Source organism: Dendropsophus ebraccatus, chromosome 4 (assembly GCF_027789765.1).
Source record: "Dendropsophus ebraccatus isolate aDenEbr1 chromosome 4, aDenEbr1.pat, whole genome shotgun sequence".
NCBI lineage: Eukaryota > Metazoa > Chordata > Amphibia > Anura > Hylidae > Dendropsophus > Dendropsophus ebraccatus.
In genome coordinates, this window is record NC_091457.1 from 143,527,239 (window position 1) to 143,545,375 (window position 18,137).

Sequence of the window (18,137 nt, forward strand, 5' to 3'; positions counted from 1 at the left end):
TATATTAGAACATTTTAGTAACATGAGTTGTTTTTACAGCATGTTGCCTTGTAATAAATTACGCAACAGTGCATTAACACAGCAGGTGCTGCTACCTCACTGTGCAATAGTCTGCAGTGAAAGGTGATGTTCTGCAACTGCTATGGGCAGGGATCTGGCACACTTGCTAGGGAGGAGAGTAATGAACGGCTGAAGAAAGCAAAGCATTCTGGGATTTGTAGTAGTGAGCAACTGCTCAACCAGTAGATACAGTACTGGGCAGAGAGGTAAGCAATAGAGATGAGCAAGTCTTGAGCAGCTGAGGTTCATTAGAATCCCAGCATACAGCATTTGATTAGGGCCCTTTTACACAGAAATATTATTTGACAGATTAGCTAAAACCAGGAACAGACTATAAACAGAGATCAGGTCATACATGAAAGCCTGAGATTTCTCCTCTTTTCAATTCTAGTCCTGGCTTTGGCTTCAAATCTTTGGCAGATAATCTTTCTGTGTAAAAGGGCCCTTACTCTTGGAAGCAGCCCTCATGGTGCGTTTACACAGACAGATTTATCTGACAGATCTTTGAAGCCAAAACCAGGAACAGACTATAAACAGGGATCAGGTCATAAAGGAAATACTGATCTATCCTCTTTCCAAATCCATTCCTGGCTTTGGCTTCCAAAATCTGTCAGATAAAACTTTGTGTAAACGTACCCTCACACTGCCTAAAAAACATGGATGCAGCCATAAGCTATGTTCACACTATGCAAGAGTAAGGCCGTTGTTGCAACAACGGTTGTACTTTATATGGGTGAACACGCCACATGTTCTTTTATGGGATCACGGCCGGAGCGTATACGCTCCGGCCGGGATCTCTTGCAGCGCCGCAAAGAACTGACATGTTAGTTTTCTGCAGCCGCAATTCAGTGAATTGCGACCGTAGAAACCCATGGCAGTTCACACAATGAAGTGAGCGGCTCCGGCCTCTTGCTTCATTGTGTGCTGTGAGAAGTTCTGATGCGGACGGGCATGCATGCGCCCACATCGGAACACTACAGCCGGAAAGATCATCCGGCCAGTACTCTTTGCAGAGACCGGCTGGGTCATGAAACGAGCGGTCTCTTACGCCATATTAACATAGCCATAGGTTGTATCCATGTTTTCCAGGACTTTATCCAGTTTCTGCAGCCATTGGTAATAAAACCAGAACATGCTACAGATTCACCCATCTCTGGTAAGCAATGTTATATGCTTTTTTTTTTTTTTTTTTTTTTCCCTTAACCTAATGTTGGAATATTCCCTTAAGACAAAAGGTGGGAAAAAAAAAAAGACACACCATTGCAATAACTGGTACTTGTACCAAGACGTAAAAATACCTAAATATAAAGCATTCCATCATTTTATACTACTCAACATTAATTTACAAGTGATACCAGATTTCCCAAACTGTACAAGTGGTAGAAAGCATTTCATCTACAAAGAGTCCATCCAAAATGTCTTCCAATTCACAAGTCTTTGGATCCTTTTTCCTGCATAAATGTGATCATAGATGTAATAATCCTGATAACCTGTTTTGTTTAACCAAAGTTTCTTTGAGTCGGAGAAATATGAAAGGTGTTAATAGAATTCTTCACCTTCAGTTGTTTGTCCACCAGGAAAGAAGCCCCAGACCAGGCTCGCTTATGGAGCCCTAAGAGAAAAAGAAACAAAAGCCGAGATTTAAGAATTACACTTATTATAATACAGACGGGTTTTGGACACCTCTGGTAGACAGAACAATTTTTCCACTTGCCATATAAAACCTATATCCTAAAATGTATACTAATCCCCCCCCAATACAAAATCAATGTAGTGACAACTATCCGAATCTAAATGATTCCATGCAATTTTGTGTAAATTTTATCAAAATGCATAAAACTAAGAGTTCACAATACGTTTTTGCAAACTGTGCATGCGTTTTGATCTGTTTTTCCATAGACTTCCATTATGAAATAAAAAAAAGGAATCGTTTTTTAGCGTACACAAAAACCTGGTTGACCTCATTTTTGTGTCCGTTAAAAAAGATGGATTTTTTTTTTCCATAATGGAAGTCAATGGAAAAACGGATCAAAACAGATGCACACAATTGCGTCCATTTTTTTCATCAGTTTTTCATCCGTTTTTGTGTTTTGTTTTTTTTTGCTAAAAATGGATAGCAAAAACGTAGTGTGAACCCAGGCTAACCTGTACATACAACTACTGCTGGTACCTTCGCTTTAAAAAAAAAAAAAAAAAAAATCCACTAATGCATTTGACCCTTTATTATGGCTGTGTGAAAACCAACTGAAACATGTGGCGGAGGGGGTTTTCCAATGAAAACATACTTCTAAGATCACATGGGGGAGATATGGGGGTCCGACCTCCGTACCCAGGGGATCTCCAGCACTCTTCTCTTTCCGACGGATCCATGGAGAATGAATAGAGACAAGAGTCATGTGCTGTACCCTTGGCTGTATTCAAAACAAAGTAGCTGGGGGCCAATCTGGAGAACGCTGGGGGGCATGGAGGTCGGACCCCCCCCCCCCGTGATCTCTTACTTGTCCCTTAGGACTGCATCCAACGTCTTCAGCCACCGGTAATCAAATGAAGAGCATTCTGGTTCGCACATCTGTTATTACGCATTATTAAATATATCTGGCATCTCCAATGGCTTAAACCAAATGTACCATTAGGAGTAGTAAAGTGTTTTTTCCCCACACCCTGTCCTTTTTCCAAAACACCGCCCGGTTCCTGCGATTGGCGCCGTTGTCATCTTTTCACCAGCCTGCTTTATGCATTGGAGATGGGCCCCACACCCCCCATCGTAACAATTAGAATCAGGCATGGATGGCCGTGTCACTGAGGGGATATTGTTACACTGTTACACTGAGCCGGTGCACGAGCAGAAAACAGTGCTGAGCGTGGGAACCGGCAGTGTTTCGAAAAAAGGACCATGCCACCACCGCCACCAAGGTAGTGGAATTCCCCCCCACACACACACACTATTCCTAATGGTACTTTAAAGCAAAATGAACAGTGACTGATTGTAAAATTACTTATCCATGACTCTTACCACTAACGTGTATGGTGCTTCTTTCCTTTGCGTCTCTTCTGCAGCTGTGGAAGTGGATGACTCCGAGGCACTTGGTCCAGTTGGAGAGGTGTCTATGAAGGTTTCATCTACAACACGGAATCTGATATCTTCACCAATGTCCATGTACAGGTCATGAGCTCCTTCCTCTGTTTCGTACTCCCACACCCAAACTTGTTCTGCTTCATCGCTGGAGTAAACGTATAATGGACAAATACAAGCCAATCTGTGAACCTTTCAAGAATTAACCCCTTGAGGACCAGGCCCAAAATGACCCAGTGGACCGCGCCAATTTTCATTTTTGCGCTTTTGTTTTTTCCTCCTCCCCTTCTAAGAGCTCTAGCACTTTCAGTTTTCTATCTACAGGGCCATGTGAGGGCTTGTTTTTTGCGGGAATAGGTGTACTATGTAATGGCGTCTTTCATTCTACCATAGCATGTATGATAGAACCCCAAAATATAATTTATGAAAATATAAATTGGTGAAATTGGAAAAAAGGATGCAATATGGTAACTATTGGGGGGTTCCTGTGTCTATGTAATGTACTATACGGTAAAAGCGACATGATACAATTATTCTATAGGTCAGTCCAAACATAACCATATGCAGGTTTACACAGATTCTCTAATGTATATATATTTATAACGGTTTTAGTTTTTCACCTAAGGGGCTGTATGGGGTGTCATTTTTTGCGCCATGATCTAAGTGATTATGAGCATCTGGGATGTATAACTCTCTACAATGTATCTAATGTATTTTATAAACTGATCCTATGAGATATATATATATATATATATATATATATATATATATATATATATACAGCTGATACTACTATATATATATATATATATATATATATATATACCTGTCTATACACAGCGCCGATGCTTCGGAAAGGATACAATTTCGCCGGCTGCTGCAAGGACTCCGGAGGTATAACAATATCATCGAAGAATCCTAAAGATACTGTGGAGGAACGAGAGTGAGTTATTACCCTGTCTTGTCTGCAAAGACGCAAAATAAGACAGATGTCAAGTGAAGAAACAAGCCCACAGCGACTTCCCACTGAGATACATACATTTCTTCAGAGAACAGAGCGGTAAGGCCGCCAGATGCATAAAAAACAAGTTCACTGAATGTCTTAAGGCCTCATGTCACATATATTGTGTTCTGTACATGTATGTACAGTATTGGTATATCGTCTAATTTTCAATTATGATACTAAAGGCGTTTTTCTGATAGATAGAAAAAAAATTTTAATCAACAATTTTGTCCATGTCAGGAACTGTCCAGATCAGTTACAAATCTCCATAGAAAACCTCTCCTGCTCTGGACAGTTCCTGACATGGACAGAGGTGGCAGCAGAGAACTCTTCGTCAGACTGGAAAGAATAACCACTTCCTGCAAGACATGCAGCAGCTGGTAAGTACTGGAAGACTTGAGATTTTTTAAATAGATGTAATGTACAAAACTTTCTGACACCAGCTGATTTGAAAATAAATAAATAAAAATTGCCGGAGTACCCCTTTAAGGTGACAATATATTCTATTTTTACTCAGCACGTCCCTACTTTTTCACATACCTATACATATGATGTATTTGGGTTACTAGAGAAATGTATGAACCACATTAGTATGAGAAGGAGATTGTAGCTCGGCAGCTAGGTCAGAATTATTCATCACTTTCTTCATTAGACATCATGGACCCTACATACATAAGGAACTCACCGTGAACTCCTTCAGGGCTGCAGCCTTTGATTTTCCCCATTAGGATCTCATCAAGGAAAGGATGGAAGACAACATATCGGAAATGGACTAAAAGGCACATGCAAAAACGAGACATCAAGTACCTAAATGGTCACAGTCATTTAAAACAACTTCCCTCCATGTGACTGCTAACCTTTTGTACATCACTTAATTTACTAAAAATGACTCTCTACCCCCCAACAAAACAGCTCTAAAGTTTTGGCCACTAGGTGTCTCCTTTCCCTGCAATCTGCTTGCCATTGCCTGTTGTTAGGGGAAATCTGTCTCTAGTAACAGCCTGAAGATGACATAACACAGGAAGTGTGAGCCATACTATGTGCATTGAGCAGGAGAGGAGGGAAGAGAGAGAAAGTTTGAGCTGTGTACCTGCAGGCTGTGAGCCTCTACACAATGTGCATATCTATACACGGTGGAGGCATCCCTCTCATCCCAACAGCTGCAGGGCTTACTGTTACCCTTCGCTTGCTGTATTGCTGCTGTCAGCGTTTTGAAAGCATCCAATGACGTGATGCTCCCACCAGAAATGGATGTTATCAAAGCACCGACAGCAACCCACAGAACGGCCTAGGAACCGACAGTGGAGCATGACAGGTAAGTAGTGATGAGCAAATTTACAGTAGGAACAAAGCGAATCGCTCATCACTACAGGTAAGTATACATCACTGACATGTCTCCCACAGCTCCGACAGCGTGGCTAAGTATGACTTTTTCCAAGACAACCTCATTTATACCTGTATGGCAATGGCACATTATCTAGAACAGGGGTAGGGAACCTTGGCTCTCCAGCTGTTGCAAAACTACAACTCCCATCATGCCTGCACAGCCGAAGCTTTAGCTTTGATTATAGGAATTGTAGTTCTGTAACAGCTGGAGGGTGGAAGGCTCCCCATCCCTGATCTAGAGGGTGCCCAGAGAGATATTTCAGCACATAGCCAGCTTAGTTAGCCTCATGTTTCTGTAATAGCTTTTTCCAGTTGTGTTTTAAACTGAGGAACAGAAGTTTAAGTAGTCAAAAAGTGACAAAAAAAAATAGCATTTAGCCCAAATATGGTACCATCACAGCTCATCCCGCAAAAAACAATCCTCACATAGTTGCATTAACGCAAAAATAAAAGTTTGGAATATGGCAACACAAAACCAGGAAACAGCCTGGTATTTCATAGCAAGCGAGCGACCTGTCGGATCAGCGCTCACTTGCTCCTCCTTCCCCGCCCGCTATCGGCGCTATTATACACACAGAGAGGGGGGGGGGCACAGGCAGCTGCGGGAGGGGCTGCTCTGACGATCGATATCCAGGTGGCCCATGGGTAACGGCCTCATGTAATAGTAACCTCATTCTACACCATCTTCAGAAATAAAGACAAGATCCTGCAGATTAAGGGGGGCGATTTATCAAACATGGTGTAAAGTGAAACTGGCTCATTTGCCCCTAGCAACCAATCAGATTCCACCTTTTATTCCTCACAGACTCTTTGGAAAATAAAAGGTGGAATATGATTGGCTGCTAGGGGGCAACTGAGCCAGTTTCACTTTACACCATGTTTGATAAATCTCCCCTTAAATGTCTATTCTTCCTTTAATATATATAGGAATCTGACAGGCTGAGATCATTTTTATTATTGAGCAGAGTAGCTGCATAAGGCTACAGGTAAACACGGGAGGGAGGAGAGGAAGAAAACGATAACATCCAGGACTAACCTTTGGTGTGAGAAGCTCCGTCACCAGGGAAAATGTAGGAGTCCTCCAGCTTAGTGATGTCATACAGGCAAATGCACAGACCCACGTTATACACAACCTGGTTATAGAGAGCAAGGCGGAATTACTACAGGTCCCACTATGGGCCTACGCATTCACAGTTCTCAGAAGATGCCTATACACCAGGAATGGGGAACCTTCAGTCCTCCAGCTGTTACAAAACTACAATTCCCATCATGCTTGGGCTGCCCAGGCATGATGGGAATTGTAGTTTTGCAATAGCTGGAGTGCCGAAGGTTCCCCATCCCTGCTTTACACCTTCAATAAGTGTCAGCTGCTTATCTCCCCCTACACATGAACATTTGTATTGGCTGGGGACGGGTAAGCCACAGCCAGACTGCTCTGGTGCTGGCTTATCCATCTGAGAACAAAAGGGTCAGGCAGTGAAAATCCATCACGTCCAACCCTTTTCTCCAACAATGTCATCTGTTGGAGGAGAGTCGGGAAATAAAAAACAGAAAATGCTGCAGCAAAGAGCAAGTGCTAGTAGGGGAGAGTCTGGAGGCCCCCATCTTATAATGGTTTATTGGCACCTTTAGTTGATCCTTAGCAGAATATCAGAAATTACTGGTAAGGGCACAATCTTTTGTCCTTGAGGGAGATAAGCCATAACTGGAGGTGTCTGGTAGCAGCTCATTCCCCTCTCAATAATGAGAACACATGGACATTGGCCAAACCCAGCATTCATATGTATAGTGGAGTCAGAAGGAACAACTGTCCAAATGATAATTTGGCCAACAGCTTATGACCCCCTATATTTCTATCAGGTCTCAAACCAGGGTGTTCTATGGGGATACACCAGGTAATTCCAGCCTTAGAAATTCAACATTACACTACAGGATTTTACTGAACTAGGAAGTGTATTTGATGGTATAGGGACAGGTTGGCAGGCTTCTGGGCTTAGGTTTCAATTGGGAGGTCCTAATAAAGAACTTGCATGAGCATGTATACCAGAGATGGGGAACCTTCAGCCCTCCAGCTCTTGCAAAACTACAATTCCCATCATACCTGGAGAGCCAAAGCGAAGCTTTAGAAAAAACAAAGGGCGACAGCGCTCCATGGCGAGGATCAGAAGGGCAAGGTGAAAAAGGGATAGGGGTGCACGGCAACCCTCACCTGATGTGGTTGTGCAAAGGGAGGCACAACACTCTGCAGCGTATATATCAAGGACCGCAGCCACTCCCGATATCCAACAGGAAACAATGATGCAAACAACCTCCAACTCCAGACTACACGGATTATGGGGCGCAGGTCCAACTTGAGATCGAGGCACAGTGAGTAATAAAAATATATATTTTATTGTGGAGACTCAACGCGTTTCGGAACCGCACCGGTTCCTTTCTCAAGAGTCATGGCATGACTCTTGAGAAAGGAACCGGTGCGGTTCCGAAACGCGTTGAGTCTCCACAATAAAATATATATTTTTATTACTCACTGTGCCTCGATCTCAAGTTGGACCTGCGCCCCATAATCCGTGTAGTCTGGAGCTGGAGGTTGTTTGCATCAAAGCAAAGCTTTGGCTCTCCAGGTATGGTGGGAATTGTAGTTTTGCAAGAGCTGGAGGGCCAAAGGTTCCCCATCTCTTATGTATACCAATTACTGATACGTCAAAAATTAACATTAACCAGGGTCTCATTGTTAAGACCACCTGGATCGAGCAGCGAGACAAGCTCCATAGACTTATAATGGAGGCCATCTCCTACAATCAGTCAGACTGAGCATGAAGGCCGGACGTGAAGCGTTGCAAGGTTAGGAATGACTGATACCGGACCTCCTTATTTTGACCATTTATCTTCCACTATATTTTACCTTATTGGCCAATTTTTTGTTTAGTTCTTCAGCAATCGAGTCGTTTAGTTTGCGTTCAAACTGCCATGGAGTGGTCCGCACCGTGTCCACCATCTCTACCAGGACAAACATGGTGGAAGCCGACAAAGCCTGCAGGTAGAGAAAAATACAAAAGGTCACTAAACAGCAGTAAATATGTGCTCAATGTTCCTGTTTTCTCTATTGGGAAGGGGAGGCAGAGAACAAAGGGTGTGGGCGGTGAAATACCATTATTCCTGACCCTTTTTCCACTGACATCATCTTTCAGTGGAGTCTAGGGTGAGTTTATACAGAGATTTATCTGACGGATTATTGAAGCCAAAGCCAGGAATGGATTTGAAAAGAAGAGAAGTCTCAGTCTTTCCATGTCATATATATTACAGAGGCTAAAAGAAAGGGGAAGCCCTGTATTGGAGTGGGAGCGGGGAAACTGTTTCAATCTCCGCGGCCGGTGGAATTGGCTACCTGGCCTGTCACTTCATACACCAGAAGCTTCACGGGCAGCTGCGGACAGCAGGAAGAAGCAAGGAAGATACCAGGGAGCGTAGACAGGTAAGTATATACTTAAAGGGGTTATCTAGCGCTACAAAAACATGGCCACTTTCCCCCTACTGTTGTCTCCAGATTGGGTGGGGTTTTGAAACTCAGTTCCACTGAAGTAAATGGAGCTTCCCTAGCGTCCCATTGGCATCACAACAGAATGGGGTATATTCGCCCCTGCGACGAAGGAATCTTTAAATTAAATAATCAATCATTTTAATCCCCTCCCACGGAAGTATAAGTAGCCCCCCCCCCCCCCAAATAGTCAGTCTTTTTTCACTTCGCAGACATTATAGGATTGAAGAAAATCTTTCAGCAAGAACGACCTTCGCCAGGGCTGTTCTCAACGCTGCCTCTATAGACGACCCACCCTAGGGGACTTTTTCTTGCTAGTTCCCCATTCTGTTGTGATGCCAATGGGACGCTAGGGAAGCAAAAATTATTATGTTAATTTGTTTTCCCTGAGACCCATTGGCATCACAAGACTCCCTCCCTGCTATGTTCTTGTTATGAGACTGACTATGTAAGGGGGGGGGGGGCTACTTATACTTCCGTGGGAGGGGATTAAAATGATTGATTGATTGATTGATTATTTCATTAAAAGATTCCTTCGTCCCAGGGGCTCGCAGGGGCGAATATACCCCATTCTGTCGTGATGCCAATGGGTCTCAGGGAAAACAAATTAACATAATATTTTTTGCTTAATTGCAAACTGCACCTGAACTGGAAACAACAGTAGGGGGAAAAGTGGCCATGTGTTTGTAGCGCTGGATAACCCCTTTAATTATATTCTTTACACAGTCGTCAACCACGCTTGGCTCTTATGTTGTGTTTACCCAGATTTTTTAAGTCAAAGCCAGAAATGGATTTGAAAAGAGGAGAAATCTCAATCTTTCCTATATGAGCTGTTCCCTGTTTATAGTCTGTTCCTGAATTTGGCTTAAAAAATCTGTCGGATAAATCTCTCTATGTAAACACAGCCTTACGCATATCGATGCGAAGATCAGCCGATGATCGTTGTCTTTATTACATTCAGCAGACTATTGCTTTGTGTAATAGGGCCCTATTACACGGGACGATTATCAAGCGAAAAATCGTTAAATCGTTCGAATTTACACAATAATCGTTCTGTGTAATTGCAGACAACGATCGAAAAACTGTTCGTATGTCATTGATTGTTGATATTGATCTGAACCTCAAATTATCGTTAATCGTTCGCCGTAATTCCACGTTCGTTCAAGTTCCGCATTTTTTCACTAATCGTTCAGTGTAATTGCACATTGTTCATTGTTTTTCTGGGATCAGAAAGAATAAACAAACAATCATAGTAACGATCATAACTAACGATTATCGTTCTGTGTAATATGGTGAATGATTTCAGGTTAACGATAAACAAACTCGTTTGCAATCATTTATCGTTAATAATTGCTCAGTGTAATAAGACCCCCTGACAGTTCAAAACTAATGTTTTCCTGTGGCCACAATAACATTAGTACAATCACATTAGCTGCAATACCAGCCACAACCAATGGGCAAGAGTGGCGCTGTTTCTAGACACACACCACACTATTCTATCAGGGCAGGAAATCACGGCATTGCTTTACGTCTTCATATACTAACTGGAAAATTGTACTTGTACCCTGATTGGTTGCCATAGGCAACGTCTGCCCTCCAATAACCTGGAGCTAATAACTTATAACAGAGGAGGATCCCTCAGACAGGAGCTGACAGCAGCCGCCTCCATACCTGCGGTACCGCAAACCTCCAGCTACACGTGGGACAAGCTTCATGTAGATGCGGAATCCTAGGAAGTAAAAGGACCTGTGGTGATGACGTCACAGTGTCACAGTCATGTGATCAGTCCACTGGTGTGGGCGGAGTCAGGCTGCTGTGTGCTCTGCTGCAGGAGGGGTGGAATGTGCCTTCTCCCTTGATTATTTCCATTTTGGTCCTAGGTAAAGAGCTGTGTGTGATCCAGGAGCCTGAGGACCCACATCAGTGCTACCTGCTCTATACAGCTCTGCTACATGCACATTACATACTCAGCTCTGCATCATCCTGGTTATACACACACAGCTCTGCACCATGCACGTTACATATTTAGCTCTGCATCACCTGGTTATACACATACAGCTCTGCTACATGCACGTTACATACTCAGCTCTGCATCACCTGGTTATACACACACAGCTCTGCTACATGCACGTTACATACTCAGCTCTGCATCACCTGGTTATACACACACAGCTCTGCTACATGCACGTTACATACTCAGCTCTGCATCACCTGGTTATACACACAGCTCTGCATCACCTGGTTATACACACAGCTCTGCACCATGCACATTACATACTCAGCTCTGCATCACCTGGTTATACACACACAGCTCTGCTACATGCACGTTACATACTCAGCTCTGCATCACCTGGTTAAACACACACAGCTCTGCTACATGCATGTTACATACTAAGTTCTGCATCACCTGGTTATACACACACAGCTCTGCTACATGCACGTTACATACTCAGCTCTGCATCACCTGGTTATACACACAACTCCGCTACATGCACATTACATACTCCGCTCTGCATCATCCTGGTTATACACACACAGCTCTGCACCATGCACGTTACATACTCAGCTCTGCATCACCTGGTTATACACACAGCTCTGCACCATGCACGTTACATACTCAGCTCTGCATCACCTGGTTATACACACAACTCTGCTACATGCACGTTACATACTCAGCTCCGCATCACCTGCTTATACACACACAGCTCTGCTACATGCACATTACATACTCAGCTCTGCATCATCCTGGTTATTCACACAGCTCTGCACCATGCATGTTACATACTCAGCTTTGCATCATCCTGGTTATACACACACAGCTCTGCATCCTCCTGGTTATACACACAGCTCTGCTACATGCACGTTACATACTCAGCTTTGCATCACCTGGTTATACACACACAGCTCTGCATCATGCATGTTACATACTGTATTCAGAATCATTCTGGGTATACACACACAGCTCTGCATCAAGTGCTTATACACACACATCTCTGCATCATCCTGGTTATATACACAACTCTAAATCATGTGTTTATACACAAACACGGCTCTGCATTATGCAGGTCATACACACACACACATGCAGTGTCTCAGAACAGCCCTTCTCATGCTCACACTTTTATTATAACCAGTTCTGTTCTGGAAAGCTATGGTCCACTGCAAACTGGGTGTATTGTGTCACCCTTCTCAGTATTCAGGTCTGCTATTCCATTCATTTATTGCATGTATATTCAGGTATCAGTGCCTAATGGTATTATGTCGCCTCCTAGTGTTCAAGTATGGTACTTCTCATGTATATTTCTCTGTATTTGCCTAATGGTGTGATGATGCAATGGCTGGATGTCACGTGACTGTGCCCTGCTTCCATGGTAACACCAATGGTCATCGAGCTTTTGGCTGGGGTTACCATGTGACTTCCTGTTCTACCTCAGTCTATCTCCTGCCCCAGAGGGGATAGGGTGTGTTGCTCTGCTGTTCCTGTGCAGTCTAGTCTTGTCCTCCACCTTCAGGAGACAAGTTGTGAGTCTATTCCCTACCATCAAGGGAATAGGTTGTGTGTCTGTCCTCTCTCCTTGCTAAGAGAGAGGCCTGCATGTGCTCTGCTGCTTCAGTCCACTGGCTGTGTTCCTGTCTCAAGTCTCAAGATTACCCATCTGGGTGTCGATTCTTCAGTCATTCTTCATTTCCTCTCATCATCATCTTCTCTAATCATCAACAGCAAGTATTTCATTCAAGTCTCATTCCACCCAGCATCTCAGCTTCAGTATCACTACTACTCCCATCATTCAGCACGCTACTCTCACAGCCTATTGCAGCATCACCCATTATTCCGCTTTATTCAAGATTGCCTTATTCCCGGTTGCATCCGGAGAGACTGTTGCTACTAGTTACCACCGTTACAATAAATATACAACTACCGTTGTTTCTGAACCTTGGCATTGGTTTGATAATTGGTGCCCTGACTAAGGACAACGAAGAATCGCATGCCCAGTATTCCCGCATGGTCAGGAGCCCGGTTTCCAGCTGTATCACCCTCGTGCCTACACCGTGACAACCCTATATCCTACAGCTGCCCTGGTTCCTGCCTGTTAGCACCATCTATACTGCGGAGTGGCCCCTAGGGCCAGGGCATAGCACACACAGCTTTGCATTATGCAGGTCATACACAAACAGAGCTCTGAATTATGCAGGTTATACACGCACAGCTCTGCATCACTCTGGCTACACGTACAGCTCAGCATCATGCAGGTCACACACAGGTCTACATTGGGTGGACAGTGCACAGCACACAGCAGTATGGGAGTTGCTGCATATGGTTTAGGACTATGGAGCTAATGTGCATGTTGTAGAGCTGTGTCTGTGATGTGCGGAGCTGTATATATAATGTGCGGAGCTGTGTATATAATGTGCGGAGCTGTGTCTGTGATGTGCGGAGCTGTGTGTGTAATGTGCAGAGCTGTGTCTGTGATGTGCGGGGCTGTGTATGTGATGTGCGGATCTGTGTATGTGATGTGCGGAGCTGTGTATGTGATGTGCGGAGCTGTGTATGTGATGTGCGGAGCTGTGTATGTGATGTGTGGAGCTGTGTATGTGATGTGTGGAGCTGTGTATGTGATGTGCGGAGCTGTGTATGTGATGTGCGGAGCTGTGTATGTAATGTGCGGAGCTGTGTATGTGATGTGCGGAGCTGTGTCTGTGATGTGCGGATCTGTGTATGTGATGTGCGGAGCTGTGTATGTGATGTGCGGAGCTGTGTATGTGATGTGCGGAGCTGTGTATGTGATGTGCGGAGCTGTGTATGTGATGTGCGGAGCTGTGTATGTAATGTGCGGAGCTGTGTCTGTGATGTGCAGAGCTGTGTGTGTGATGTGCGGAGCTGTGTGTGTGATGTGCGGAGCTGTGTATATGTAATTAATGTGGTGCGCTGTAATGGCGCTGTGTTGAGCACCATCATCCGCTCTCCTCAGCATACATCACCAAGGCAACCCACGTCCCCTCTCCTCCCTTCTGCAGCCTCTTATCCCAGTAATAAAGTGTTTGTCTAACCCCCCCCCCCCCCCCCAAAAAAAAAAAACAAAAAACAGTGCACCTCAGCTTAGGCCGGGTTCCCTCATACATAGTGTGTCGCTCGGCCAGTTGTGTTCTATTGTGGTTTTGTGGTGAAGTTTTTAACACATCTTTAACATGTTATACCAGGAAAAACCGTATGGTCAAAGACCGCATTGTAAATTGGTGGTGACTTGTGGTGAAACATGCGGTTTTCCCACACAATACACTACCAAGCTGGACATGAGCCTGGGAGACACCTAGCACCCCTGTCTATCAGATGTTTTCTAGGGACATGTGGGGAGATTTATCAAACATGGTGTAAAGTGACACTGACCCAGTTGCCCCTAGCAACCAGTTGCCCCTATCAGATTCCATTTTTCATTCCTCACAGACTCTTTGGAAAATGAAAGGTGGAATCTGTTTCACTTTACACCATGCTTGATAAATGTCCCCCATGGTGCCCATATAGGGCGGGTTCACACTACGGAATTCTCGCAGAATTCCGTCAGCTGTCCGCCCGCACATCTGGGCGCCTTTCCGCCGGCCCCATAGACACCATTCTATGGGCCGGCGTATTCCGCTATATACGCTGAAAGAAGTGTCATGTCACTTCTTTTAGCGGATCGCGGTATACGCCGGCCCATAGAATGGTGTCTATGGGGCCGGCGGAAAAGCGTGTGCCCGTGTGGGCGGACAGCTGACGGAATTCCACGGACATTGTCCGCAAGAATTCCGTAGTGTGAACCCGCCCATACACAGTGGAGGAGTCAGAAACAGACAGTTCTATATATTGTGTAGTGGCCGTGCTGAGGTATTCCCTTTAATGGGAGTCACCGCTTCATTGTGTAAGGGTGGGTTCACACTACGCAATAGGGGTGGATAATCCACCGCAAATTCCTTCACTCGCGTTCGTTTGCGCCTGCGTGCATCTCCGCCCGTACCATAGACTCCAATAGACACGTCAATTCTTTTGGCGGAATCCGCCCTACCATAGAATGGAGTCTATGGCATGGGCAGAGATGGGTACGAGCGACGAAATCCACGGTGGATTATCAGCCCCTATTCTGTAGTGCGAACCCACCCTATGTGCCAAAGCCATAGCTGATTGGTGGGGGGTACAGCGGATAGCCCATCTACTTCTTTAAACTCTAGGCCCCGCCTCCATGACACTATTTATTGCCTGATTAAAGGCGTTTATGAAAACAGAAGCACAGACACCAGAGGGATGTTCTAAATGCTTTTATTGGTATCTAGATACTCAGAGACACTTTCAACTTAGGCACATGGGGTGATATTTATCAAGAACGGTGCACTCGTACGCTGGTCTTGGGACCCCCCCCCTGTGAATTTGAGGACAGAGATCCAAGTCGTAGGTATACATCATCGGACAGACACAGATCAGAACATATGCGCTCTCTTTCAAAAACAGCACCAATCCTGTCCACAGGTTGTGTCGGGTATTACAATTCAACTCTATTTGGTTAAAGGGGAGGTCCAGCCCTGTCAAAAAATCTGACAGGCGGCAGGGGAGACAATGCAACTATTGACCCATCCTGGGGCCCCTCGCCAGAAGGCATTTTCAACGACATCACACCTTGGGGGAGAATGCCTGTCCTGGCTGATGGGAGTGTCGGCTTAGCCAATCAGTGACTGCAGCGGCATCCCATCCCAGTCACTGACGGGCTAAACGGCCAGTCCATTAGCCGGGTTGTGACGTCAGCTCTGGGGGAGATCCCTGAGCCCAACAGGGGTCCTGGAGAGGCATGGGAAGAGGTGGGTTGGTGTAGTTACTTATGTTCCCTCCTGCCCCTCACTGGACTTCTCCTTTATAGATAACTGACCTGCAATACCACACATAAACTAATGCTACGTTTACACAGAACGATTATCGGGCGAATTTTCGAATTCGAACGATAATCGTACATGTAAACGCTGCGAACGATCGATAAATCGTTCATTTTGATCTTTTAACATGTTCTTAAATCGTTGTTCGTCGTTCGCAAAAAATTCGCAGATCGTTCCGTGTAAACAGTTGTTCACTGATTTTACCTATGTGTGAGATAGGCTTAAGCGATCGCAAAATATATTTTCTGTACGATATATCGTTCCATCTAAACGCTGATCGCTATAAAAAAAAAAATTGTTACTTCAAAATCGTTAATCGTACGATCGGGCCAATAATCTCCTCGTGTAAACGTAGCATTAGGGTCCATTTACACAGAAAGATTATCTGCCAAAGATTTGAAGCCAAAACCAGGAATGGATTTGAAAAGAGGAAAAATCTCATAATTTTCTTCATGACCTGATCTCTGTTTATAGTCTGTTCCTGGCTTTGGCTTCAAATCTTTGGCAGATAATCTGGCAGATAATCTTTCTGTGTAAATGGACGCTAAGGACAAGATTGGCGCTGTTTCTGGTAGAAAGCAGCCATATCCTTTCTAATTCCGGATAACCCCTTTGAACACAGTGTGAAAATGCCCATACTGCCATATAAGTACATGGTATTTATTTTGGATGTAATAGGGCTATTTTAAGTGGGAAAAAGAAAATTTTTTTTTTAACACAGTCATTATTTCAAAACAACAGCGGTTGTTTTAACAAAAACAGCAATTATTTGCCATAAATGGCGGCCATCCACTCAATTTCAACAGTGTGTGTGAACATAGCCTTTCTGTTTTTTCAATCCCCTTCTAGTTTTGGTTGCAAAATACAGTGCGGGAACATAAAGCCTAAAACATGCCCAAAATGCTGAGTAAGACAAAAAAAATGTGCATGAAAATTCTCATTTATATGAGATATATGAGCCTCAATATTCAATGTGGAGGATTCATATATGCAGTAATGTAAGAAAGTGAATCAATGACAAAGTAGATAAACCCCCCAAAAAGAGCAATGAGCAAACAATGGGTTAATGCGCCCAATCCTCCTGGCACAGCCAAGCGCTCTGACTAGGTAATCTCTGCAGCCCTGGCAAATTGCTATTCCGGCTGTGGCTTTAAAGGGACAGCCCTGAGAAACTCCTCCTCCCTCTCTCTTTTCCTCCTGTCACCGACGTCACCAGCAAGGGGTGTGTAGGAGAATTTAGATGCAAAATAACAAGGAAGATTTGGATCTGGGAGAACGGTGCCCTTTAAGTGTCTCTGGAAGGTGAGGACTGGGGGCTTACATACATAACACTGTTCATATCTGTTTTGGGAGGAGGAGACCTGAATGACAGTTGTGCCTGTCATCTGTGAGCGGGGGAAGACAAGGTAAGGAAGACCCTTTAAATCCACCCTTATCTTCTTATCATCCAAAACAGCTATGGTATGCAAAGGGTGTCCTGACACGTACCAATAGATGGAACGGTAACTCCTGTAACGTGCATACATGGTTGTTCTTTTTAGGTTGCCAAATTGCCTATAGGTCTTAAGAATTTCTATGCACAATGCTGTAACGTATACTGTGCATTCTATTCTATTTGCATGTATCAAAAACTGCAATGGGAAGGGGGGGGGGGGATCATGTGATCTCATAGCATAAGTCTAAAATGACCATCAATAGACATATCCGATTCCCCGCTATCTTCTCATCTTTCAGTACAAATAGTATAGTAATAGTAATAGTAATAAAATACGTCGGTAAATAAACGTCTGCTGTAATGATAGTATGTTTCACATCAGGCAATGCAATCCCTATGATAAAAGGCTTCAGGGTATGTGCCTGTCAATCATGGCAGCCAAAAATAGCGCCTGTTCACTGCCCGGATCTATAGAGACCCTGACAGGTCTGTTCTGTCCTTCCGAAAACGTTGGATTTTTTTTTTTTTTTTGTTCCTTCCTGCCGGCCAAATAAGGGCGGATTTCTTGATGTGTCACTCTCCCTTTAGATCACAGTCTGCGGTAGTATTGCTTTTTTAGCTGCCTGGTGCGCTATAACGTGACTCTGGCTTTAGTTAGATGCAGCATGCACCTGCGGCTAAAAAAAAAAATCAGACACAAAGAAGATACAGACATTTGTACAGCAGGGCGTTAAAAAGAAAGAAAAAA

The 18,137-nt window shown here is 44.2% G+C and overlaps 1 protein-coding gene across 1 annotated transcript; it reads right to left on the reverse strand.

Annotated features, from left to right (window-relative positions):
• Positions 1–1,363: 1,363 nt before the first annotated feature.
• POLR3H (RNA polymerase III subunit H) lies at positions 1,364–10,808 on the reverse strand. Its single transcript, XM_069968926.1, has 7 exons — positions 10,729–10,808; positions 8,425–8,553; positions 6,559–6,655; positions 4,822–4,908; positions 3,997–4,060; positions 3,074–3,281; positions 1,364–1,672 (listed from the first exon to the last, which is right to left on the reverse strand). Exons 2-7 carry the CDS (start codon positions 8,533–8,535, stop codon positions 1,619–1,621), a joined length of 621 nt encoding a protein of 206 aa, XP_069825027.1. The 5' UTR covers positions 8,536–8,553; positions 10,729–10,808; the 3' UTR covers positions 1,364–1,618.
• Positions 10,809–18,137: the final 7,329 nt, after the last annotated feature.